This window comes from Cygnus olor, chromosome 20 (genome assembly GCF_009769625.2).
Source record: "Cygnus olor isolate bCygOlo1 chromosome 20, bCygOlo1.pri.v2, whole genome shotgun sequence".
In the NCBI taxonomy this organism is placed as follows: Eukaryota; Metazoa; Chordata; class Aves; order Anseriformes; family Anatidae; genus Cygnus; species Cygnus olor.
In genome coordinates, this window is record NC_049188.1 from 11,092,351 (window position 1) to 11,118,043 (window position 25,693).

The 25,693-nt window shown below is 37.7% G+C and overlaps 1 protein-coding gene across 3 annotated transcripts in view; it reads right to left on the reverse strand.

The window, feature by feature from the left end:
• The window catches only part of NOS2 (nitric oxide synthase 2), a 36,867-nt gene that overhangs the window by 7,122 nt on the left and 4,052 nt on the right, over window positions 1-25,693 (reverse strand). Inside the window, exons 2-21 of one of the 3 annotated variants that reach the window (XM_040532438.1) lie at window positions 13,703-13,795; window positions 13,520-13,607; window positions 11,940-12,112; window positions 10,709-10,787; window positions 9,973-10,095; window positions 9,735-9,883; window positions 7,533-7,695; window positions 6,935-7,026; window positions 6,392-6,533; window positions 5,858-5,997; window positions 5,113-5,287; window positions 4,252-4,353; window positions 3,417-3,611; window positions 2,916-2,998; window positions 2,464-2,608; window positions 2,117-2,221; window positions 1,595-1,644; window positions 1,326-1,500; window positions 657-789; window positions 159-237 (exon numbers count right to left, since the gene is read on the reverse strand). In XM_040532438.1, coding sequence (XP_040388372.1) covers window positions 159-237; window positions 657-789; window positions 1,326-1,500; window positions 1,595-1,644; window positions 2,117-2,221; window positions 2,464-2,608; window positions 2,916-2,998; window positions 3,417-3,611; window positions 4,252-4,353; window positions 5,113-5,287; window positions 5,858-5,997; window positions 6,392-6,533; window positions 6,935-7,026; window positions 7,533-7,695; window positions 9,735-9,883; window positions 9,973-10,095; window positions 10,709-10,787; window positions 11,940-12,046 — 2,237 coding nt within the window. In that variant the 5' untranslated portion in view covers window positions 12,047-12,112; window positions 13,520-13,607; window positions 13,703-13,795. Of the gene's footprint in view, window positions 1-158; window positions 238-656; window positions 790-1,325; window positions 1,501-1,594; window positions 1,645-2,116; window positions 2,222-2,463; window positions 2,609-2,915; window positions 2,999-3,416; window positions 3,612-4,251; window positions 4,354-5,112; window positions 5,288-5,857; window positions 5,998-6,391; window positions 6,534-6,934; window positions 7,027-7,532; window positions 7,696-9,734; window positions 9,884-9,972; window positions 10,096-10,708; window positions 10,788-11,939; window positions 12,113-13,519; window positions 13,608-13,702; window positions 25,155-25,693 lie in introns of all 3 variants that reach the window. The other 2 variants (XM_040532436.1, XM_040532437.1) reach the window with 2 other exon arrangements.

A 25,693-nucleotide genomic window follows, 5' to 3' on the forward strand; every position in this document is an offset into this window, starting at 1 on the left:
GTGCTCTGGTGATAATGATTTACTTCTACTAAGGATAGTACAAAATTCAAATACATTTCTTAATAACTACAGGGAAGAGATGCTTATTTCCAGGCATTTCAGTTGTTTAAGATTTTAGTAAAATGTATTGAAATATCAAGAAGAATGAGGTATCATACCTAGATTTTAAACTCTGAAGATTCTGTCTGAATTTCAGCTTCATGGGAATTATATCCTTTCCATGAATGTCTGTAAGTGCTGTTGAGAAAAGAAGATATGACTCAAGAAAAAATTTGTGATTAGGTTTGTTTAATATGTCTTCAAAAAATACACAGAAAAGAACTGAACAGTGCTTGTCCTAGAATGCAAGATACTTCTAGTCAGTCATGTGTCTTCTATGTACGCCGTCCCTGACTAAAGTAGTTCATCTCAGCTCTTGTTCTTCTGGGATTGTCAAAATGTATGCTAGCTCTGGTGTTTTAATGTGTTTACGCTGGAAGACATAATGATTTATTCAGTGTAAATCAATGTCTTTTTCTCTCTGACCACTGTATTTCATTATATGAATTCTATCATCTAGCACTGTAGCGGGACCATTATAAATCTCAGACAGCCTTTACAATTCAGACCTATTTGAAGCAAAATTGACAGAGGAAGTGGAAGGTCGCAGATAATACCTTTAGCCAAGTCCATGGTTTGAGAGTCATGCAGTATCCTGTATTTCTTAGGATTCCAGATTTCATCTGAGGTATACATCTTAGGCAACTGAATACTGTTTTTCCCACGGATGTTAAAAATGTCACAGGCAGTCTAGAAAAAAAGAATAAAATATCACTATTAATGGTAAATAAATATTTTTACTGTTGTCAGTTTGCTGGTGTTATCTTTACTTCAATAATAACAATGACACCAGAATGCGGAGTTAGTGTTAGTTATGTTCTTATTTAATCCTAGTGGGGAGATTCCAGTTTCACTCACTGCTGTTATTTATTCAGTCTGTTGAGTTCAGTGATGTTACAGAAGTTCAACAAGGTTCCACTTCTACACCAATACAGATAAAAAATGATCTACTTAGCAAAATTATGAGGTCTACTCATACTGGACATCCCCCTATCCCAAAGGCTTTATGGAACTTTATGTGAATATTAAAAAATAATAGAAAAGGGGCCCAGTTTCCTCTTCAACTTAGGCAAGCAGCAGAAGAGAGGGGAGTTCAAAATTCAGATATAAATCCATGTTTGTTTTCCTTCATTATTCCCCATTTTTCTGGGACGCTAGTGAAGACTGGAATAAAGGAAATGAATGATTGAATGAACTAATCCATAAATTAGCTTTTATATAGTCACCTTGAATGCACTGACTGCCCATGTGCGAAAGGCTTCTTCTTGCCCATTGAGTTCATCTCCTTCACCTATTGGAGTGAGCTGTGAAGCCCCTAGCTGGGCCAGTTTTCGGTCAATGGCATGAGCAAAGGCACAGAATTCAGGATACATGGTAGATCCCAAACCAAACACGGCATATCTGCAGAATGAGATACAAATAAGATCACTATGTTACGCTGAATGAAATGCAAAAGGACTCAATTGTACGCAAACCAAATAACAAAATATTTTACCTAATTTTCTTTCTCAGCAATTTCAGGGTGAGCAAGGAGTTCTTCAATGTCTGTATAAAAATTCGTAAAATATTTAAGGTTAGAAAAACACTCTTTGATTGATTTAAAACAGAGTGAGTCCCTGATCCATTTCTTACTCATGTACATGGGAAAAATGAAATGTTATCTTTGAAACACAAAATATCCTCAGTTGGAAAGGACGCACAAGGATCACCAACTCCTGACTCCAAAAGGGGCTACCTAACAAGTAAACCATACATCTAAGATTGTTGCCTAAATGATTCTTGAACTCTGGGACGCTTGATGCCATGATCACTTCCCTGGGGAGCCTGTTCCAGTGCCCGACCACTCTCTCAGAGAAAAACTTTTTCTCAATATTCAGTCTGAACTTCCCCTGATGCAGCTTCATACTGTTCCCTTAGAACCTATCACTGGTGACCAGGGAGAATAGATGAGCACCTCAGTGCTGATCTCAGTGGTCTTTGAGTTGAGCCTCATATATGCTTCTGAGGCAAGTATTACCTTTCCATTATTTGGAGAATCTCCATTTCCAAAAGTACTAGTAACCACTAAAAGAAGCGTTTCTTTTTCCAGGTCACTGATGTTGTATTCATCCATGCACAGAATCTGGAAGGTATAAAGCTCATGAGAAATTGCTAGCAGACATAAGAACTAGCGTTAGATATCTCTGTGATTGTCAGGTGTGACCAAATTTACAAGCATTATTCCATATGAATAAAAAATCAAAATCTAGTCCAACTTACTTTTAGCAGACATTCTAAATACAGGTTTAGAGAATGAAGAATCTTGCTAATAAAACTAAGCAAACTTCATCCTCCATTTGGTGTGAGTGCTCTATACTTTCTTACCTTAGTGTTAAAGGCACAGCTGAACAAACTGCACAGATCGTTGGCTAGTGTTTCAGATTTCCCAGTCTCTGTTGCATAGATCACAGTGACCTTGGACCTCATTGCCATTGCTTTTTGCATGAGTGAAGATGCAAAGAGTACAGCCCTGAGAAAAAAATTACATATCATCTTGGATATACCTATATAGTACTTCAGATTGATTCCCAAACAATTTCCTAGATAAGGCTCATATTGAGCATGGCTTTTGCTTGGAAGCTTGTTTAGGGGCAATATGCTATAGATAGCCCCGAATAAGAACTTTAGATATGAGTATTACCTAAATGTAGAGACGTAAGTCTGTGATTCAAACAATTCAGGTGGTCCCTACTGTAATAATTATCCAAAAAATGTGTAACAGAATCATCCGGAAAAAAAAGAATAGTTGGACAAAATCATGAAGATGAACAACTTACTTTGCCAAGACACTCAATTTTATTTCTCTTTTCTTTGGCCTCCGGGACTCATCATGCCAGATGTGTGTTTTCCATGCATCCACCTAGGAAAGGAACGGGCAAGGGAAAGGGAAAAGGGAAAAGGGAAAGGAAATTAATTTACAGGTAAAATGCAAAACAACAAATATACAGTTTCTGTATCTTTGAAAGAGACGGACTTGACAGAATCTGTATATATAATTCACTGTCTGTACAAATACTGGATCAGTCTCTAGCAGTAAATTGCATTTTACTCGCAGCTTAGGAATTCAACAAAACTAACATTACCTTCCACAGTATAATAGAAATTTCCTGCTATTTTATGAATCTTTCTAGTGAACTTTCATTTGCATATACCATGACTAAGAGTGGTATGAGGAACAGGGGCTTTTTATTCAGACTTTTCCATGCTTCATATTAGCATCTGAACTGCTGAAGTTATCTAATAGAACCTTTATTTCTATTTTTTTTGACAATGCGTACCTGGTAGTAAAAGAAGGGAGTGAGGACGTAGTTCAACATCTCCTGGTGGAACACGGGAGTTATGCTCCCTGACATAGGAGGTACAATCCACACCCAGTCAGCTGGGCAGCCTCCTCGCACACGGTACTCATTCTGCATATATTTCATGAAGGATTCAGCAGCTGAGTGGTGATCCATGATAGTAACGTTTTGTTTCTAGAATAATTGCAAAAAGACAGATATATTAAAAAGCCCGTTCTGATTTTGTTCCTGACATAGAGTACTCTTTTTGCTTTGGTTAATATTTCAAGGACTTTATACAATGCTGGGAAATAGTTAGTATTGGCAACTATTACATAAAGATCTAGGTGGACCTTGGACAAAGGACTCTTACTAAGTCCCTTTTATTTATTTAATTTTTTTTTTACATCAGCTTTTTACCTCCCCAGCACTGGGAGAATGAAAAGCCTTTGATTCATTTTTCCTGTCTTTCATATTATTGTGATATCTTAAATAAACTGTAAGTGCAAATGAAATAAATTAATCCAGTGGCTTTACATAGATTTTGACACTTAGACATCTGTGCTATAAGGGTGAACAATCTTGCCCTTTACTTCCTTTTCTTTTTCTCTCCCTTTTGCTTCCACCTGAGATTTTTTTCTGGAAACAACAGGAAATATGGTTTCCTTTGCTTTTCCAGGTGTAGATGAAGAATGACTCAATTGGAATTACACTGATAACCTCCCTTACACTGAGTGTACACTGGCAATATATTTGTATAAAGCTGTTGTAAGTGAAAGGAAAAAGAGATACACACGATTCAATGTCTCTCCAGATACCAGACTCATTGACTTACTTGGAAGCTATAAAGCACAGCCACATTTATCTCTACAACAGCTCGGTCTTTCCATAGTGATGAAAGTTTGTTTGTTTCCAGTCCCATTCTTCTTCCTACCTCCTACAAGTGAAAAAGAGAGAGAAAATGGAAAAACAAACTTACTATGCTAGACTTGGACCTCATAATTTCTCCACCTCATCACATTAATATGCAGAAAAGAATATTACAGAAGGGGGACGAGTCAATCCTATGCCAGCAAAAGCGATGGTAGTACACACTTGATACTAGAGGTAAGCTTGTATTAAAGTTATGGTTCTTGAAGCTATACCAGTTTGGGGAAGTGGAGGGAGGGCTCTCTGGGACTAAATGGTTAAAAAGTAGCAGCATCTGGTTGTAAGTCATCATCGTTAATTTGTAGTGGCAAGATGTCCAAGACCTGCAGCTAACAACTAGGACCCCACTGCCTTATCAACAGCAGACTGGAACTAACAAATACATCTCTGAGAAATGTACAGTTAAAGACCAGAAGTCCTGAATCAGCAGTATTCAGGTTAAAAATGGGGAAGAAAATTGCTTTAGGACAGCAATTTCTGTATTTTTTACAGGTGTGGTTTCACCTTTCTGGATAGGTATTTGGAACAGATACAGCAGAACAATGCAAAAGCAATCATGCAATCTGGCAGTCATAATCCTGACAGCAATTAAAGATGCCCTTAGCAGTCTCAGGAGACTGTCAAATTAGCACTGACGTGTTAGTGGGAAGTAAATACAACACTCATCCCAGTAAAGGCTGATAGCGCCTCTTTTTTCAGAAACATTTCACCCACTGAGTCCATCTTCTTCTCAGATCTACACAATCCTTCTACTTCAGAAGATTACCTTCAGGATATTGTACCGCTGCACATCACAGAAGTCTCGCACTCCTATCTCTGTCCCCATGTACCAGCCATTGAAAGGACATGCAGTAAATTCCAGGCCTCCCACCTCAAGGAGCATGTTGGCAACAGCAGGCAGCGCGTACCACTTCAGATCTAACTCCTTAAACCACTCATACCTGTTAACCAAGCATTTTGATTTATTACTTTATGTATCTTTTCCTCCTTTAGGCAGCAAGCAGAAAGTCCAAGAAGTGAAAGAGTACTATCTGTAGGGAGAATGACCCATCTGCAAAAGCTTGTAGGATAGTTTTCATTTACAATGTGGTAACTGGGAATTGCCTGCTAAAGAGATTGCAGAACAGTATAATAGAGTTCTGCTATCTGCAGGCCACTCCCAATGCAAAGATGAAGAAAGAAACAAAGAGAAAAAGGCAATAAAGCATTATGTTATGAGTGCAGCCATGTTTCACATATGTATTACACTGGCATAAGAAGCTATGTTTTTTTATTTTGGGATATGAGTGAAATAGAGATTAGAAAAAAAAAGATTTCCAACAGAAATGCTATTGGCTTCCTTAATTTAAATCTAATTTCATTGTTCCAACAGGCATTTTATCTTTTAGGACAATTTACCATAATTTCATCCTAACAAAGAACTCATAAAATGACTGCCACAAGCAAAAGTTAATAACTTGCCAAGGCGAGGCAGAGGCAAAAATGCAATTATCTAAATCTGGTGTGCTTACTTTGGATGCTCCATTGGCACTTCAAGGATAATTTCTGGAGGAAATTCAAATATTTCTGGATCTTGGCCGTTCGCTTGGAGAATGAGTGGAACTACATCAAAGCGGCCATATTTCGGCTTCCACCCAAGCTCAATGCACAACTGTAAGTAAAGAAAGTGGGTTTCATTTTCTGAAGTCCCTCCGCCCCCAGACTTGAAGAAAAAAGACTGTGAACCCTCTGAGGTAAATTCTCAGTGGTAAAGGATGTCTTTTCCATTCAAACAGCACCAAGACATGTAGTTCAAGTAAAGATTGTGTAACTCACTTACGGGGAACTTTAGCTCTCCTTGTTCTGAGATAGAGGGGAGTATTTTATTGGAAAGTTAGAAATTATTGCTTTAGCCTGCACCTAGAACCTGTGGGGCCGGATACCCCATTTGCTTCTTACACCCAAACTTCCCTCCCACTCTGCATAAACATGCAAGAAAAATAAATGAAACACAGATAGGTTAGGCAAGATGGAAAACAGTTACGATTCTGTATTTGGAACTATACCTTTGTGAACTCCACACTTGCAGGGTCTCCCAGGATAGACCCATCTGGCATTTGATATCCAGCATATCGGATCAGCTGGCTGTTCCAAACACGGAAATCATGTTTCCCATCAGTCCTCTGTGGGAAGATAGTGATGGCTGACCTGCCCAGAGAGATGATCAAATCCCGTTACATAAGAGCAGCACATCAAACACATTCTAATTATTAAGACATAAATTGTTGCCAGCTGAAATTATTTTATATTTCTAAAATAAACATCAGTAGAAATAGAGTCATGCATTCTTTCCACCCACCTCCCCAAATCTTCAAATCATCTTTTTTCCCCAGGATTATGAAAGTTTTTGCAATTTCAGCCATAAAAGCTATAACTTTCAAAATAGTTGATGGTACATATGGGAGGAACATGTGAATACCAGAAGACTTAAAAGTAGAGACAAGTTGTCAAAATATTTAGATAGATCATTTCAGGCCTATTGTGGAGTTTTGAATTCAGACCTGGAAGTGATACTCGTTATTTAAAATTCAAATTAAATAGAGGCATACCTTATGTTTCCATTGTTTGTTGCATACTGAACATGACGACAGATATGCTCAAACATTTCCTTGGCTGTTTTACAGTCACGTGCATCAAATACCTACATGTTTCCCAAATAAAGGTGAAGAAAAAAATGATTTTGAAAGAGTAATGTAAGCTTATTATTTTTCTAACACAGCTACAGAAAGTAAAGATTAAGTAACACACTTTAAGGAAAAAAGGAAAAAAGGAAAAAAAAGGAAAAAGGAAAAGATTAAGTAAAACATGAAAAATGAACAATTTCTCAATTTACTTGTGGCTCCACTAGGGAAAGTTTATTTTTACTCTTCTTATATGTACTTATATGTACTATTTTCACACATAATAATCCTTCAAGGTCCAAGACATGCACATGGTTCCATGACTTAATTGGTTCCTAACTAGCATTCCTACACAGGCTTTTATGCAAGTATGGAGTAGAGAAGTACAAAAAAATGTTGATTTTACAATATGTACAGGAGGGAACAGTCCTTAGCTGAAGCAACTGGCAAATTTTACCAAAGTAAAGGACATTCTGATTTACAGCAGACAGCTATTTGGGCCTTAATTTCTAGACTCATAGTTTACCTGTAGATTGGACCACTGGATTCTCCCAATACATCTCGGAGCATTCCTCCAGGCCTGTTTGGCAGCAAAGATCAGTTCATCCTGTGTCAGATGGTAGGTTCCTGTTGTTTCTATTTCTTTGGTCACTGCTTCCAGTCGGGCCAGGTGTTCTTCTATTTTTGACCTGTTGAACAGGAAACAGTCATGAAAAGAAACAATAAGAATATCATTACTTAGAAAACTAATTTAAACTGCAGACTCTCCTTATGTTCTGGGTGAAGAAGAGCCCAGGCATTGCTGAAGCCAGAAAGCTTTAGAGTACAAGCCATCCTTTTGCAAGAGACTTCCATTTTCACTGATGATTTTATCTGCCTGGATGTAGGTAGAGCCCATTTCCAGGGAGGGGATGGGTATCTACGTTGGTTGAGATATGGCAAGTTTGGACATACACTGAGAAATCTGTCCTTGTTATAAATCTACACTGTCTGTATATGAATCAAGTAGACAAAAAATACTCTATCATTTATGAAAGCATCCATTACCTCAAAAAGTCAGCAATTTCACTGTGTTTCAGGTGTGAAAAGTTACCATCATCTGCTCTCTATGTCCTCTACTGCACCACACTTTTGTCCCCAAAGCATAGCTGTTATCTACTGCAATAGTCCAGGGTCTGAGATTTTTACCAAAAAAGACCCTAAAAGTATGACTTAAGTACATATGACCCTTACTGAAGTCTAACCAGGATATTTTTTCTTGGCTTCGTAATTTAGGAACTGGCCTTACTGAGTGCAAATGACAGAGCTTACTAGCCTAATGAAAGTAACATACTAGAAACTTCAGTAACAACACTGTCTTTTCACCACCCAGTATGTACATGGACTGATCAAAAGTTTTTCTGTGCAAATTTTCAGTTTAAATTTAAAATTTCTAGATTAGCTTGGTAAAAAGTGTCAAAACACAAACAAAAATTAGAGAACAGCTTAGCTTCAGCCTAAAAGTGTAAGTACAGTGACTGCACTCTCAAAGTTCTATTTTCACAGGGACATAGGTCTTCTGAGCAAAGTAAGTTGATACCAAAAAGGAAGTGCTGAGCAGTTCCTTTGTCAGGAAAACCAACTCTAAAATTCTTTCGTTTGATAATAGAGAATGAAGTCAAAACATTTGGAAATATTTATCACAGAACAGACAAAAATTGTTTTGTTGGCCTACAGACAGAATGAAAATAGCCTGCACTGTCTGAGAGTTTTCACATTTTCAACAAGATGAAAGATCAAGGGCAAGCATATAAGATAATGTAAATCAATGTGATCAAACAGCCATGGGCAGAAACATGGAGATGTGCAAATGCAACACTCTGGCACGTGAGCACAGCCTGTGTGTAAGATGGGGATTTTCAGAAAGATTTGTCTGGTAGAAAGCCTTGTAGAAGAGATCAAAGCGTCTAAAGAAGAAGCCATTATGTGGCTGAGTCCCTTTGAAAATTCAATACAGTTTTATAATGAAATGAGCAAACACTGAATTGTGATTTGAAAGCTTGTCACTTGAAAACTTTGTCACTGCAAATTCTTGGACCTAAACCAGATGTTCCAGCTTTTCCTGTGACATCTCTCTGCACCATCTCCATATTTGCAAAAACACAAACCTATTCTGAAGCTAGAGCATCTCTCTCAGCATGCTCAGTAAGCTTATGTTGACGATAGCACAAAGCAAGGTTGAGAAGCAAGACAGTGTTCTTCCACCCTGTGGCCAAAGCCTTGAGAGACAGAACATACAACAAAAGAACACAGAGAAAAGATGCTTGGAACAGCACAAACCAAAAGCATTATCCACGTTATCTATATGTCTAAGACTAGTATGAGTAGGAGCTAATCCCATTAGCATCCAATGTTAAGAAAACAGAAGGTAACATTTTGAAAGAGTCCAAACCAAGCTGCTTGTTATGATGTGCTATAATGCAACACTCAGAAGAGATAGGGCTGAGGAATGTGCTGTAAAGTGTCCATGCCTGTATTCCCCAGAACTGAGATTGGCAGACAGAGCATATGATGTGCAGTAATAGTTCTGTTTGCCTTTTGTAATAATCCATATCCAGTTTTGGAATGCATACTATGTAGTGGAATAGCTGCCAATAGCTGTGAAGAAATCAAGCAGCCTAGTCTCACACACAGGTAGGTAGTTAGGTAGAGGATTTTTATACCAGAAATGAGGATAAAGTTGGCTTACTCTTTAAATGAAGTGTAGTACTGCTTGACAAAGTCTACTGCCTGAGGTAAAAGCTCTGCCAGAGGAACTGGCCCATCTCTAGTGCCCCTCACCAAGCCCTTTGGGGTCATGAGTGCCCCTTGGCATGCTTTGGTGCGGCAATTGATAACCTGGAAAACAATCAAATGTTAAAAGCAATGTTGCGCTATGGATCTTTTCAAAGGTATGAAAAATCACTGCTCAGGTTTCTGCATCTTACCTCCTTTGCTGTCAGGTGTAGTGTGTCAAGAAAGCTGGATCCATTTTCCAAGTTTCTTACTTTGAGATGTCTTGGACATCTTGATATTTGGTTTGAAGCTTTGATACCATTTTCTGGGGGTTTCTGGCCAAAGAAAAGATAAAAATACACACTGTCTTCAGACCTATCGAATATCTTAAGGCTTGATTTTTATTTTTATTTGACCATTGGATGCTAAAAATTAAATACAATGAACTAGGCAGAAATGTGATCTTTTCCAACATGAGTACGTTCATTTGATTACAAAACTATTGATCCGATCCACAGTTTGATATGAAATAGCCAAAATGTTAAGTATTTTTCTACTAACCAAACAATATTTGCCACTGCAAACACCTTTTTAATTTCATTAAGGCCTCTTAACATAGCAGTCATAGTCTCAGGAAAACAGTGATTCAAACAAAATTAGAGAAAGGACATGTTTGTTACTAAAGGCTGGGTTTTAGGTGTAAAGGCAAATAAAGGAGTTTGGCACTCCAGTCCAGGTCCTTGGTATCTCCTTCCTTTAAGGCTTACCAAAGCATCTTTTTATTCAGAAAAGATCTTTCATCCAAAGACCTCACAGCAGTCCTAATCTCCTGTAACCACAGTGACTCCTTGTATGAGACCTTTGAGAAGTTTTGAGCGGTAAATACAACCTGTGTGAACTGTCAGTATCAGTCAATGAAGCTAAACACAGCTCTCTCCCACCACTGACCTCTGCTGAAGTTACGATAGGCGGCTTCTCTTTCTGCTTCTTGATTAGATCATGCAATTTGGCATCATCTTTCACTAAGCTTTAAAAGAGACAAAGACAATTCAGTATAAGGCAACATACTTAGTTTTTATTTGTTAGGTTATCCTGTAACATCAGTAAATTGATGCTCAGAGTTGTCTCTGAAAGTGGCACTGAGTCAATAAGCCAAACATTCTCAGCAGCATGAGGGATGGAGTGGACTAGAAGTCAATAGTAAAACAACAAACACCCTTTCCACATCTCTATGTGGGAAGGAAAGCAATGGAGAGGGCCCAGAATGGTAAAGGTTGAGTAACATTGCTGTAAGCTAAGCAGAGGACATCTGTACAATCATGATCTGACCAGAAAATACTCAGAGGAATTAAACATAGAGGGTGAAAGCTTCAGAGAAAATTTCTGAAAATTTCAGAAAGCTCAAGTCTCCAGCTCATTAAGCAAATAGTATTATTTTATATTAATTTCCCTTGTTTTCAATATTAACTCTGACTTTCTGCACTCCCGTTTTTGAATTTGGATACTGGTATCCAAATTTCAGAAGGTGTTCATAAACACCCAAGAGACATCCAGCCCATGACCTCCAAACCCCTTAATTCAGAGAGTTATATGTTATAGGTTTTATCTAGACAAGAGTATGATCACCCATTTTCACTTCCAAAATAAGTTGGTTTCACTTATCTTCACATTTGAACATGAATTGCTTTGAGCAATGGTAGTAAAGGGTAGGGGACAGGCAGAGAAATAAACTATATGCATTAGAGAACTGAAATAAGCAGAAGACTGAAAACTGGGAAATTTAATATGCATGTACAATTTATTTTATACAGTACCATGTATGAATTGTATCACAGAAATACTACATCAACTTAAATACTTTGCTAATTTTTATTGTATGCATATGCCTCTTAAGTCCTAGCATACATGTAACCATTAGAGTACACTAAATAAATTTAGAAGTATGAAAGATAAACCATGACGATTTGTTTCCTCAATAATTGTATAACTTAGACACAATAGCTGAAATGTACCTTACTAAGTCAACACCACCCAGTGACCCCCAGGGACAACTGTTCTTTTGTTAAAATTACTGCCGTGGAAACACACTACTAGTTTCTCCAGATCCCCATGTTAGTTAATATCTTTACTTTTCAAACAAAAGAGAAACTATGAAACCATTAAAGGACAAAGATCTTACCCATGGATCTTCATATCTTTCTCCACGTTATTATTGATATCCTTCTCTTTGGAGGACTGGTTCTTAGCAGCATGAGGTTTGAATGCAAACTGCCATGGGCACAGCATTTTGTATACTTTATTTATAATTGTACTTCACAGGGCTGAAATCTTGTTTTGAGTGATGCTGGAACACTTCAGAGAGGAGGAAAAAAAAACAAGGTCAGTTTTTGACTAAGAAGGTAACTCCCTTTAAAAGGATGCAGAAACTCAGCAGACTAACAGATTTGATCTAATTAACTTCCTGTGTTTAAAAATGAAAATTACTTGACTCTTAGAGTAATGATACACTGACAAGGAGAAATGTTAATTTTAGTAATGCTGCAACCATGCTTTATTCTAAACTACAGGGAAGGGTATTTCAAATGTCTCCTGGTTGCATAAATAGCCAATATCTGTATCTCTGAAAAACACATGCAGGCTCAACTTCTCCAAAAAAGACACTTTGAAACTTGTATTTTTTAAGTTCTTTGTTTTTCAATAGTTTGTTAAGTGTTACTAATTTTTTTGTTAATTCTCATCATTATACTTTTGCAAGGAAAAGGGATGTAAAATTGTGCTCTTCTATTCACATTATAATGATTCTCATCAGAAAAAAAATAATGCTTTGTTATTAAACCAGAGCATTTGCAATATATTCAGTTGCCTGAGCCAAATGGAATTGTGAGATCCCAAATTCTGTATTTTGTAATATATATATACATAGCGTATATTTGAATATAGATTGTATATAATTCTTATATAAATGTTAGATTTTATTGTTACTCATTTTAACATAGATTTTCTGCTAATTTCTGACTGTAAAGGATATTCTTGTGCCAGGACAAATATAGCAAACTTGTGTGACAAGGAGAAAGAGAGCAAACTAGAAAATTGCTAGGTAAAGCAGAATTAGCCTCAAAGTTTGTATGCATAACGTAACAGTCATATACTAGTCTACAAGGATGCTGTCTGCTGTAAAATCACACAGGAAAAGAAATGAATGCAACTATCTGTGGAGGAGCTGTAATGTGTTAAAACTTGTCTGTTAACACCAGTAAAAGAAATAGTGTGTAATAAGCATTTCTTAACAGTTACAAAGTAGGAACAAATCTAGACCGCTACCGTGAAATAAAAAATGATGCAATGTGAGTGCTTATTATTATAAAGCATACTGTATATTATTGCATAGCATGCATAAATGAAGAGAGAAGGAAAGGAGAAGTAGAGAGAAAGAAAGGGGGGAAAGAGGGGAAGTAAGAAAGTAAAGGAAAGGGAAGAAAAAGAATATAGAAAATAGAAAATAGGGAGGAAAAGAGAGAAAGAGGAAAAGAAAGGACAGAAGAGTAAAAGAAAACCGTGCAAGAGAGAAAAGAGAGAGGAGAAAGAGAGAAAAGAGGGAAAGAGTAAGAAAGAAAAAATAAAAGAGAAGGAAGAGTCATTTTCCATTCATTGGCAATTAGAGCAATAACTTGCTTGCTTGTTACGCTTTCACAACAGATGTTCGAATGAGGAACAAATGTTCAAAGAACATTTATAATGTTAAGTGTTACATGCACAAACCTTTAAAGACAGCTGGAAGGGGGATAAAGTTTTCAGAACAGCAGGATAGCTTGGAAATGAGAGGAAAACTGATTCCAACACTTTGCTCCTAGTAAGGAAAAAATAGTTTGCCATACAATTATTTCCCTTTGCAAGCTGCAGTAAATGAATAGTCAGTTGAACAATTACACAGTGTTGTCTTACCGTGTTTTTGTGAGAGGTTTTTCCAAATCTGCAAGGAGATGGTCTTCTCTACGGAAGTTGCTTCCCTTTAATCTCTCCTGCTCTGCACCCCTCCTGTGAGGCACAAGCATTTTATACTCCAGGGCTATGTATGCAAAATAGCAGAGTAAGACTACACATGGACAGTGGACAAAAGGGGAATCCCTAAAGGTCCCCACTTTTTCTTTCAGCATGGGAGGGTGTGTAGCTGATGTCCTGCTACTGCATTACATAACCTGCAGTGCGTGGAGGCAGAGCTGTGACTAATTCCTGATGTTACAAGCATCCCTTCCTTCCTGTACAGGGTGCTGCAGTTTTTATTCCTGCAAATGCTCAGTGATAAGGGCAATAGATCACAGTGAGCAGTTTTTGCAATCTTGCAGGCAATGTTAAAATGCAAAAAAAGAATCCTGAAGGAACTCTTACTGATCAGATCAGTGGTTGGCCGTTCTACACTCAGCCAGGGGCTGTAGAAAGCCTAAGTCTGTGACTTTCATAAAGAAGTTTATAGGAATTGGACAGAATCAGAGAGCTCTATGGAATGTATCAGTAAATCATTTAAACAGGTGCTTATAACTAAACACAAGTATTTTAACATGAATTTACACTTAGTAATGTATTATTTCCTAATTTTTGATACCATTTTAAAGAACCCTTCTCAGTATAGTATTTGTAGAATTGCTTCCTCTTCAAACCCTATTCGAGCTATTGCTGCCTGTGAGGTTTGCTCTTTTGTGCTTTTCCAACATATTAGACAAACTGGAAGGAAACTGCAACTCCCTGAAAGTATAAACTATTCACATAATTTATGTGTAAATGCCAGAAGGACAAATAAATGATGAAGATGGGACTATTGAGCTGATTTTAAATTTAAGACAAAATGTGGATCTAAATATAGCACAAAGTTATGTTTCTACTTGAGGTCTACTTGTTTCTCCTTGAGGCCACAAGCAATCCAGGAGCCAACAGTGGCATGCAGAACAAAGTGCTCCCAGGCAACTGCAGGCTCAGAAATACTGTGGTGTGCCAGTATGGTCTCAAGGATTTTAGCCTGAGCTGTTTGTTTGTGAGCATTATGTATGACCGAATAACACTATGTTGAAGAAATATTTTAGATCTGTTTTCAAATTACATTGACAAAGAGAGAAAGATTTACAAGTGCTAATCAAGGATCTGTAGATCTGCACAGGGCTATAAGAGAAACAAAGAATCCCAGGTTCTCTTTCATTTGTCACTTTTCTACTGGACAAGCTTAGGCAAGACATTTTTTTTCTGTATCTCAGTTTGTCTATTTAAAAATGAACATTATGTGCTTGTGTAAAGCACTCTTAGACGTAGTGTTATGAGTACATGTGTTCGTGTGTGAATACACCTGTATATATATCACAGCCAGGACTGCTAGAGAAGAATCTCTTGCAAAATGGTCCTGGGTTTGCTGCAGTTTGAGCATTCATCTGCTTGACTGTATCATGCTTGTGCCTCTTTGCACTCACTGCTCATCAATATTCCATACATTTTTAACAGTTTTTTTGTTTGATTGTTTTGTTTTGTTTTTATTAACTGCATCTCACTAGTCAAATTGAAAGTTTCTGAACTGAAGGAAACTTGAGAAATCAAAAAACAAGGTTACACCCATCTTGGCATTTGCTGTTTTGTCAATGTTTAAAAATTGTTTCAATCCTTCCCCTTCTTCTAAAATCTGACCTCACTTTTCTATAGATCACAAGGAATCTTAATATAGTACTTTAAAAAAAGGGCAGATCTTAGTAGGGTTTTAAATGAATTCAGTGATGCTCAATTATTTCTAAGCTTTTATTACTCACCATCCCCACTTCTTGCTTTGAGACTGCTGAGAACAAGGAAAGGCTACATAGGGATTAGGTAGGAAAGATCAGATTTGGAATGACCAGAAGAGGAGAAACATCTTCTTTCCCCATAAGCACTGTTTATAGGATTGGCAGAGATATAGCCATTCAGCAAACTGCTTAATCACTCCAGTTTTTCAAAAAGGATCTGCTCTTTTACTCACCCAAATCAATGACAAAACACTATTATAAGAACAAGACAGCACCACTCATTTCTTAGGTGGAGTTAGAGATTAGCTAAACAAGCTCACCGTGCACTCCTTCCACAAATATCCTACTCTGCATGGAGAGTTCCTCCTTTAGAAAACCTGTTCCGCACTGATTCCTTTTCCTACCCAAGCCACTTCTGCCTCTGCCATATCAAAACGCAAGATCTAGTTGCTTTTCTTGCATTACCTTTGACAAAAGAGGTATCCTTCCAGAGCAGAATGTTTGACCTATTCAATGGCATTCGAAGCATGCAGCAATTTTTAATCAAATTTGGTTTTGTTTCTTCAAACACAAACAAAACTATGGTTTGTAGCCTCAACAACAGGCTTTCTTCAGTTTCATTCAAAATCAAGTCACATTCTTTGTCTGATTGCAATATTCTGCATGAGCTCAAGAAGCTGTAAGGCGCTATGCTTGTAAGGTTGCTCCTCCGAGATCCTGCAAACTTGTGCCCTAAATGAACTATTACACTGAGGGGACGCTGATGATAACAAAAGCTTATTTTCCTAACTTCATGTAACCCCACAGAAAAGATTTTCAGTTGTCCCAACTCATCCTAAATCACTAGGGATTTTCTTCTAATGTTCTTTACCTATCTAATCCAAGACGTCCTGTGATGGTCTTCCAGAAATGTTCTGGACCACATCACAAACGAGACACGTAACACTGCAGCCACCTGTCACTTCAGGAGATCTGATTTCAAATGCTCCACCTCTGACAGGGTGGAAGTTCTCTATTTGCATTTACAAACTGCTGGCTCTGTCCCTTATGCTTTTCCTTTTCCTGAGGAAACATGCACTTTGCTTCCTGCTTCACCCCTTTTGCCCCCTTGCTGACCAGGCAACTGGTGCTTAGAGCACCGGTAACACGGAAGTGTTAGAAAAGGGTTGCAAAGGACCCCCACATGACACCTGGTCCATCTCCCTGCCCTGTCAGCAGGATACCTGTAACCAAGGTATTTCTGAACCACCAGAAAACACATACAGGTCAGTATGAGAGGCAAAACTCACAGTGAAAAAAAAAGGCAAAAAAAAAAGCTGCCTAGTTACTGAGATAAGATACCAAAGATTAAGATGATTAGATAAAAATCATCATCAAAGATCATCATCAAAGACCGTTTACATTAAGAAAATGGACTCATGCTCTTCAGTAAAACGCTCATTACACACTTGACTACTTCATGGTACAAACAATTTAGCTCATTTGGCTAATGAACATTCATTCACTTTCTGTTCTTTTTCTGGTCTGAAGTTCTGTTTTATCTATTAGCTATGACTCTTCATTCACATTTTCCATCTCGTTATCATCACTTAACTGTAGGAAAGACATCACTTCCCTGGCAACTCCTCACTATGTATTACATACACGAGAAGTTATCTGAAGACAAGAATATTCTCTTTGGTTGTGCAGTATCATTTCTGACACAACGGGACACCGAGCCACTGGAAAGCCTCGCTTTACTTTTTCAACTCAGAGGTAAATGAATACCTGAATAATGACAACAGTGTGGATTTGTGTCGTTGACTGGGTGCCATATCACCTTGGGACAGAGTCTACAAGTCCCTTCACTAGCAACTTTGCACTTCTCATACAAAAATGTTTCCTAAAAAAAAAAAGTTCCAAAATTCCTACACTGAATGCCAAATGTACCAGAAATGGAAGAGGAAGCTTGCAACACATGGATCGTGAAGAATCTAGGAATGGTAGGCTGAGAAGTTCTTAAAGGTTACAGGTGACCTTTTCTTTGTCTTGTTTTTCACTGCTTGCTAATCTCACTTGGGTCTGTTTCAGTCACTGGCTTTACCACTCTTCTGGGTGGTGTATGGTGCAAATGCCCTTGTACTACAGGATGGAGACAGAAACAGCGACAACTGCATATGCACATCACGGACAATAACACGATAATATAGACTAGAATTTTCTACTTTCTAACTTGCTACTTCTTTAAATGTCTAATGGAGACATGGAAAATGAAACTGGTATTTTTTATCAAGATGTGAGACTTCAAATTGCTCAGTTTGCTGCATTTAATTTAGAAGCTGAAAAAATGTAAAAGGTTTTCTTAGAACACTTTCTTTCTTTATGACATCCCACCCTCAACCACAAAAAAGCCGGTCCATGGCAGCTAGCTCTCAGACACTGTACGTCTTCAGATGAAGATCTATGCAGTGATACAATCAAGTTTCTCTCCAATCCTTTTCTGCCTTTGTGCTTTGGAACCGCAATAAATGATCTGTTTTTATTGGAAGCTTCCTTACAGTACCAGGTTCTGACAATGAAACATATGATCAATACTGCTAACAACTATTGTTTAAAATGGGCTCCCAAATATCTCCTCATAGTGACTATCATTAACCATCTTCTGTTCCACTGGTTTGGATTTTCACTTCCCAAAGAAAATTTGTTTGCTTTGAATGCAGCCTTAAAATTTGCAATGTTGCAAACCCATTTGTTTGGTTTAGTGTTTTGCTTGCTTATTGCATCTTTAAGGACCATCCATGCCATTTCAAATGATTTTAATGTATTTATCATTAACTGTAGCATCTTCATTAGGTTCTTCATTATTTTGGAATGTACTTATAAAGTGGGGATAGCAACTTTCTATCAAAATTGAAAACACAGACTCAGGTATCGGCACTTTAAAATATGCAAATTTGAGTATGATCCCAAATCTACTGTCTGGACTCCCACCTTTTATTTTGTGCACGCTTAAAGTTTATTAAAATGCATTTTAGGGTAAAAAGTGTGATGTTTCATCTGCCACATCCTGATCTAGGAAGTCTAAAATTATATATCAGCTGACAGGGCAGAGTGGAAAATTTCACGGTGTGAACATCTGAGAGTGAAAATGAAAGTGAGGGACAGTGTTAAAGTTAGAGTGCTGTGCCCGTAAATCCATCCCTTCTTGTCTGCAAGCTGTAAGAGTCGGGCCAAATACGGAAGTGGAGTAATAACATAAAATCCCTTCATCATCTGTCTTTTTCAAAATTTCCATTTGTGCACGTCATGAACATTGACGGGGAAGTAAAGAACGGAGAAAGCAACCAGACAACCAACAATCGGATTTTTGAGACAACGTGCACCCAGGCATAAACTGAAGTGACTTCTCAGAAGTACTGACTGGGTGATTCAGTCCCGCAGGATCCTCAGCCCCAGCTGCAGCAGCAGAGGCTGGCTACTAGCAGATTAAAGCAAGAAGTTAAAACAAAACCTGGCAGTTGCCCAGTAGCCTGTGTGTGGCTGCTTGCTGGGCTCTGTGCACGCTGGGTTGCACATCCTACGCTCCATGACATAACTGCATTTGAGACTATTGAAGACTTCACTGTCTGGAGAATAAGGAAAAGCTTGCTTGTGGATGAGAAAAACAGACCTACAGGACTACTTGGGACCTGCAGTTCACGTTTGTCACAGCTGTAGTGTAAAGAAAGGTGACATTAAGACTACCATGTGCAAAAAGATTGTTTTTGTCTCAAGAATTAACAGTGGGCTACAGAACGGCAGGTGTGCTTTCATTTAGTAATAGCGTGGTCTGAAGTAACAGACAACTGCTTGATATCAGAGCGATATGGAACTTCTAGTCAAGGTCAGACCATAAAAGATTTGAATACTGGTTACGAGAAATAAAATCCATAAATATCTGCACTGAAATTAAGAACAGAATATTGAAGTATAAAAGTATAGAAGCAACCCTTAAAAAAAAACCTAAAAATACCTAAACCAGAATGGAACACAAGCTAAAATTCAGCCTAAGAAATCATGAGGACTACTTTTTTTGTGGCATAACTACATTCTGCATTTCTGTGCTGTTTTTCATCCAAAGGTATGAAAATATCATTAAAAAATACACATAAGTTTGATCTCACTGCACAGTCCCCTCACAATATAAGGGAAATACAGCCAAATGCTCTATTATTTCTCATGGGAATATACTAGAAATATCATGAAAACAATTCACTTCCAGAGAAACTGCTCAGAAAACTGAAGTTGAACAGAGAATGATATAGTTTTGAAGGTTGATTTAGCCACTCTATAAAAAACTACAGTTATAATTCTGTGTTATCCTGGAAGGTGGGTCATGTTCTTCAGCTTAGTAGGACTTGAAAACTTACCCACCACTCACACCAAGTTAATGTTTAAGGTCAGTCTGAGCACTGAGTGAGTTCTCTCAATCCAGTGTCCCATCACTGAGTTCTGAAATGTGGTTGTTTCTTACCTTTCCACATAACTTTCTCCTAAATGAATGACTTCATATGTTTTTAATGCTGCAATTGCAAAATATATTGCATTCTTTTTATGAAATACTAACAGAGAATCTTTCTTCAGCGTTTAATGAGCTCTCAAAAAGGTTATTATTAAGTCTACTGGGAACTCTACCAAAATCCCCAAAGCCTGAAATCTATTTTTGCTATGTTCTGTTTTGGAAGCACATAGGCACACTTTTAAAATACTGAAAATCACATTTTTGCTTAATACTAAAGTGGGTAATACACTCAGGATAACTTTAGATGCAAACAGAAGGAACATTGTTCCATCGTGGATTAAGAAAGCAGGAAGTTAATTCATTAGAAAATGATTAAAGATCATTACCTGTAGCGGGAAACAATCAAAAAAGTGCTTTCAAGTACTTTTTTTTTCCTCACAGCATAATGTCTTTGTTATCCTTCCCTTAGTAGTTCATCTAGTCTAACCTCCTGCTCAAACCAGGGTCAGCAATGAGGTCAGAGCAGGTGGCTCAGGGCTTGATCCAGGCTGGTCTTGAAAACTTCCAAGGAAGGAGAGTGCACAACATCTCTGTGCAACCTACTTCACTGTTAAAATGTCCTCATGGCAAAAAAAAGTTTTTCCTTATACCCAGTCTGAATTTATTTCAGTTTCTGCCCATTGCTTCTCATGCTCCCACCATGTGCTGCTGTGAAGAACTTGGCTCCATCTCCTGGGCAACCTCCTCATAGGTCTTGGAAGCTGCTACTAGGTCCCTTGGGTCTCCTCTTCTCCAGGTGAATAAGCCCAGTTCCTTCAGCCTCTGCTCTTGAGGCATGTGCCTTAGTCCCTGGCCATCTTGGTGTCCCTCCACTGAACTCACTCTCATTTCTCAATGTCTTTCTTGTATTGGGGCACAAGCTAGAAACAGTATTCCAGCAGAAAAAGATGCAGATATTCTGATCGTGCTGCTTTTCCCGACCCACTTTCTTTCTTTAAAGGTTCCAGGCTAGCACTGTACTATTTAGTTTGGTCTGGGAAAAACACCGCTTATTCCCCCAGTTCCTGACAGGAAAACTAGCCTGTGAAGCTAAGCTTGGAAGAGGGAACACCACCTGGGAGTTAGACAAGTCACTTATTAAAAAGAAGAAGAAAAGAAAAAAAACAATGTGGAAAAAACTGTGTTGAAATTTAGTAAGGTCAGATTCTAGAAAGTTATGGACTTAATTATGAAATGGGCTAAGTCGTAGGGTTTAATCTATAATAAACAGTCCTAATAAAAAGAAAGGAGTACTACAAATTAATTAGGAGGTGCTCTGATTATCCATAAGATTTTTTTTTGTCTCTATTCCTAAAAGGATAGGCTGTAAAATAATCATGTAATGCAGTCTAAATGTTTCATCTAATTATTGCAGTAAGGGTATATTTGGGCCACAGCCACCTAAGCAAAAGGAGCTGATGTAGACTGTACTTCACTGTTTACAAGGCTTAAAGGCTCCTGAGTGACAGAAATACTACTTCTAGCATGTTCTTGCCTCATCTTATTTTTATGATTAGTTTTGGCTTAGTCATCTGATACTTGGCAGAAGGGACTGTAAAGGGGAATTTTCTGTGTCTTTACAACACTGTCCATAAAGTTAAAGTAGTTCAGGATAGCTCTATGACCAGCACAAGCTGAAAACCACTATATTATTTCCTCCTTTCTTCTCCTGTACAAGCTTGAGCCAATCCAGTACCAACAGATAGTTTCTAAGACTTAATTACAAACTGAGGATTCTTCCCAGCAGTGCTTTTGGGGGGTCAGTATTCCCTGTATTTCCATGAAGTGTCAAAGCCATCATCCAATATACCATCTCTAATTCTATTTCCTCCCATGTTTCTGCTTTTGAAATCGCATTTCTTGTCAACAGAAGTGGAAATCTGAATGTAAGACGGATGACTGACATCCTGAAATGACTTCATAATGAAAAGACAAATTCTCACAGTTAACAAATGTCTTGATTTGGTAGAATGACCGTATCAGTAACGATGACTTTCCACGCACATAATGACATATCCACACTTTCTGCCCATGCAATGTCTGATAGTTCTGGATAAGAAATTAAGTGACAGCTCATGAATACTTTTGGTAGTTTTTTTGCACTACATTCCTCATCTCAGACCAACTCCTACCCAGTTAGATGATAATTTTGGAAAAAAAAAACAACACAACAACACTAACCAAACAAACCCACCACCCCACCTCCGATAATTGACAGAACTGAATGCACCATGGAGAACTGGTGACCATTGTCATCAGGGAGGAAGACTCCAGGTGCATGTTAATAAACACATATGAGCACAGTATAAACTTAATGATCAGCAATCCATCAACTAAATTTTGAACAGACTGCAGGTGTTAATATTGACAAAGTCAAAAATGAGAAAAAAGGGAGTGTAGATCCTCAGTAAAAGACATGCTGCTGTCTTCTGTAATGTTTACTTTTCCAAAACATTATATGTGGCATGGCAAATGAAGGCAATTAATCAGTGATCAAAGAAACTTTAAAATCCTCCTTATGTCTTCCCCATATTTAGCTGTTGTAACAAGGAGGAATGTAATTGCTTTTGGACTACTGCAGAAACTAAGTTTTGTAAAATTAGATAAACAAAATCATTTCACTTTTAATTCTGGTAAACATGATTAAGCATGGTATATTTCTGTAAGTACTCCAAGGCAGTGAAAAATGGTGTAAAACCTGACTGAATGCTCACTGAAGTACACAGAGGTCTTACCTTTTACTTCAGAGGATTTGGATCAGGTCAACAATTAACAGTATGAGACGTAAACAACCAGAGAAGTAATTATACAGAATATCTTTGTTCTTATAGACCAAGGCAGAACTCGGTAATGCACAATGGCAAGATTTATCTTGGCTTTTCTTTTAACAGGCACTCTATGAACTCCAGGTTCTTAGATTTTTACAGAGTTCTACAGACCAAAGCTGTACCATTATGACCTGTGATTTCTTTCAGACACAAATTAGAAAATAAATTCTTAGTAGTAAATAAACAAATAAATAAAATCACACAAGCACAGCATACTGTAAAGTCAGCTGATTACAGGTTCAGTTTGTTACCTGATCTGCTCTTACCAAAGTGCCTTTGTTAGATGAGAGTTTAGGGTTCCATTCCTCCCTCAACTAGACATGGATTTTCGTTCAAGTTACTTTTTATGCTACCATTCATATTGTATACATTCTTTGTATTATTAAATCAGCTGTAAAACCTGCACTATTGCTTATGACGGAACTTGAAGGATAATGAACAAACACAGGGCAGGGATTAACTATTTTTAAATTTCATAATACACACCAGGTGTCTTTTCAGAAGATCTGCATTTAATCAATGAGAAATTACCAGACTCAGTAGCATGTAACTGTGTGAAATACTATTGGTTGTAAAATTATGTCAGTTGGGAGCAGAATTTCAATTTCTCTCTATTTTTAGGCTGATGTTTCTTAAATAATGCTTCTTAAAATGACTGTGACCATTCTAGTATCTTCCCAATTCAGTATCATGTTAGTAGGGGAATAACCATTTAACTGTCATCTGGTCACTTGTCAACAAAGTCCTAAACAGTCAGAGAGGTAAAAGCTCTAATTCCGTTGGTTCTTAAATGCAATAAACAAACAAACAAACAACAACAGCAAAACAAAACCCACCAAAGAAAACAACAAAAACCAAAACCAAAGAAAACCAAACCAAAATGAAAATAAAACCCACCACAACAAAAACAGTATCCAGATCCACTACGAGTTGTTGCTTACTGTCTTGATTGTGACACCCCAATTGTTGGTTGCAGTTACAATTATGCATCGTTACACAAATAGCAAAAGAGAGACCCTTCCATGTAATCCAAATGGACAAGACAGAATATGAAACAGCAGCCCAGAAAAGTGATCTTATTTTCCTGATCTTATATGGCAACACAGTGAAACAGCAAAGTAACACCAAGCATAATTTTTAAGGACTTCCAAGTTAAGTATCTACAAGCAATATGAGAATTACTTTTGAAAATCTTGGCTATAAAGCTGCAACCTTCTCTGTGATATGCTTTCAGCTAACAGAAGATAAACACCACAGATCTCCTCGGGGAGAAAATTCTCTCCAAGACTCAACAGGTTTCTGCATTCTCTACTGTAAACAACAATTAAACACTACTTGGTGATCTCTAAAAAGAAGAAAAAAAAAGAAAAGAAAAAAATAAAAGAAAAAAGAAAATAAAAGAGAGCCCTTGCAGTTGCACAATTGTGGAAAACCAATGCTTTATTTTTAGGCATGAAAATCAGTCCTCAGATCAGTGAGTATCAGGGAGGTGTCACCAGCAAACACAGTCTATACCCGTCTGCCATCATGATATAATATTTTCCAGGCTACTAACTTCTGTTTGATGTTTTGAAACACACTGTTTTCCTTGTTCCTTGTTTCATACCATCTGAGATACAGCTGACTTTCTGAGGATTAAATGACTACAGAGAAAATGAAGGTAAAACTGAGAAAATCCCTGATCCTGTGTGATGTTACCTAATACAGAACATACGTCAATCTAATAGTTACAAGAATTTGTCAACTTTATGTCTTTTAAAAACCACTTTTAAAATATTTTAAAATGTTCTGTGGAATAGCAGGAAATCTTAATCAAAACACTACTTTTAAAATTCTTTCAAGAAACATGGAAGGATACCACAGACTGTGCAAAAAATAAGCTGTAATAATAGAAGGACATACAGCGCACTAGTTTTTAACCAGATGAAGCTTAACACAAGCAGAAGGAAGCACATGTAACAAAGAGGTTCAATCTAATGCTGGGGGGCAGCAGCTGATACAGCACTATATATGAGGCAGTTAAGCATCCAACCAAAGTTTGCTCAGAAGTTATTGACTCAAAACACAAGTTAATCCTTTTCTAAATGGATTAATGTAGAATATGATTCTTCTGGGGAAAAAGGCACCCAGGTTAATAATGACAGAACAGGGAACTTAACTTCTTATGCCTCCCAGGTCCTAGGTCAGGACAACAAACACCAGGTCCAGAATTCTCTTCAGACTCTCCCAGGTTACTTAAGCGCACAGGGTTTCCCCCTTTGTTTAAGTGTGCAGTGAGGGGACCTCTCCGACTAATAACAAAACCAAACATTGTTAAACTGTTACCTGCAAGCGGCAGATGCCTCCATCTGCTTCTGAACTTTAAAAAACTATTTTAAATATCAGCAAATAGTTATGAGCAAAACAGAAAGTATTCTTCAAAGATTTTTTTTTTAATGTCTGCCCTGATTAATCATGAGCTGAAAGGAATACTTGATGACTAGTGTGTATTTCAGTTAACACTATTTCATAAAATCTGGCTTGACAGAAGTATAAGATAAATTAAATCAAATAATACAAAAGTTGAAAGACACACCAGCTGGCTTATGCTCAAGAAGAAATACACAGCCTCTCGGCAGTAGGAAACACCACAGCAAAGCAACTGACCAAGTGGGCAGCACAGCACAGCGTAAAGCCATTTCCATGCGTTATTGACTTGCTTTAAAACACAGTTCTTGACAGAGAGACTTCTCAGGTAAACGTATGTGATTTTGGATGACACCTCCAAGCATGGGGAGGATAAGAAGGTGATCAGGAATAGTCAGCATGGACTCACCAAGGCGAAATCATA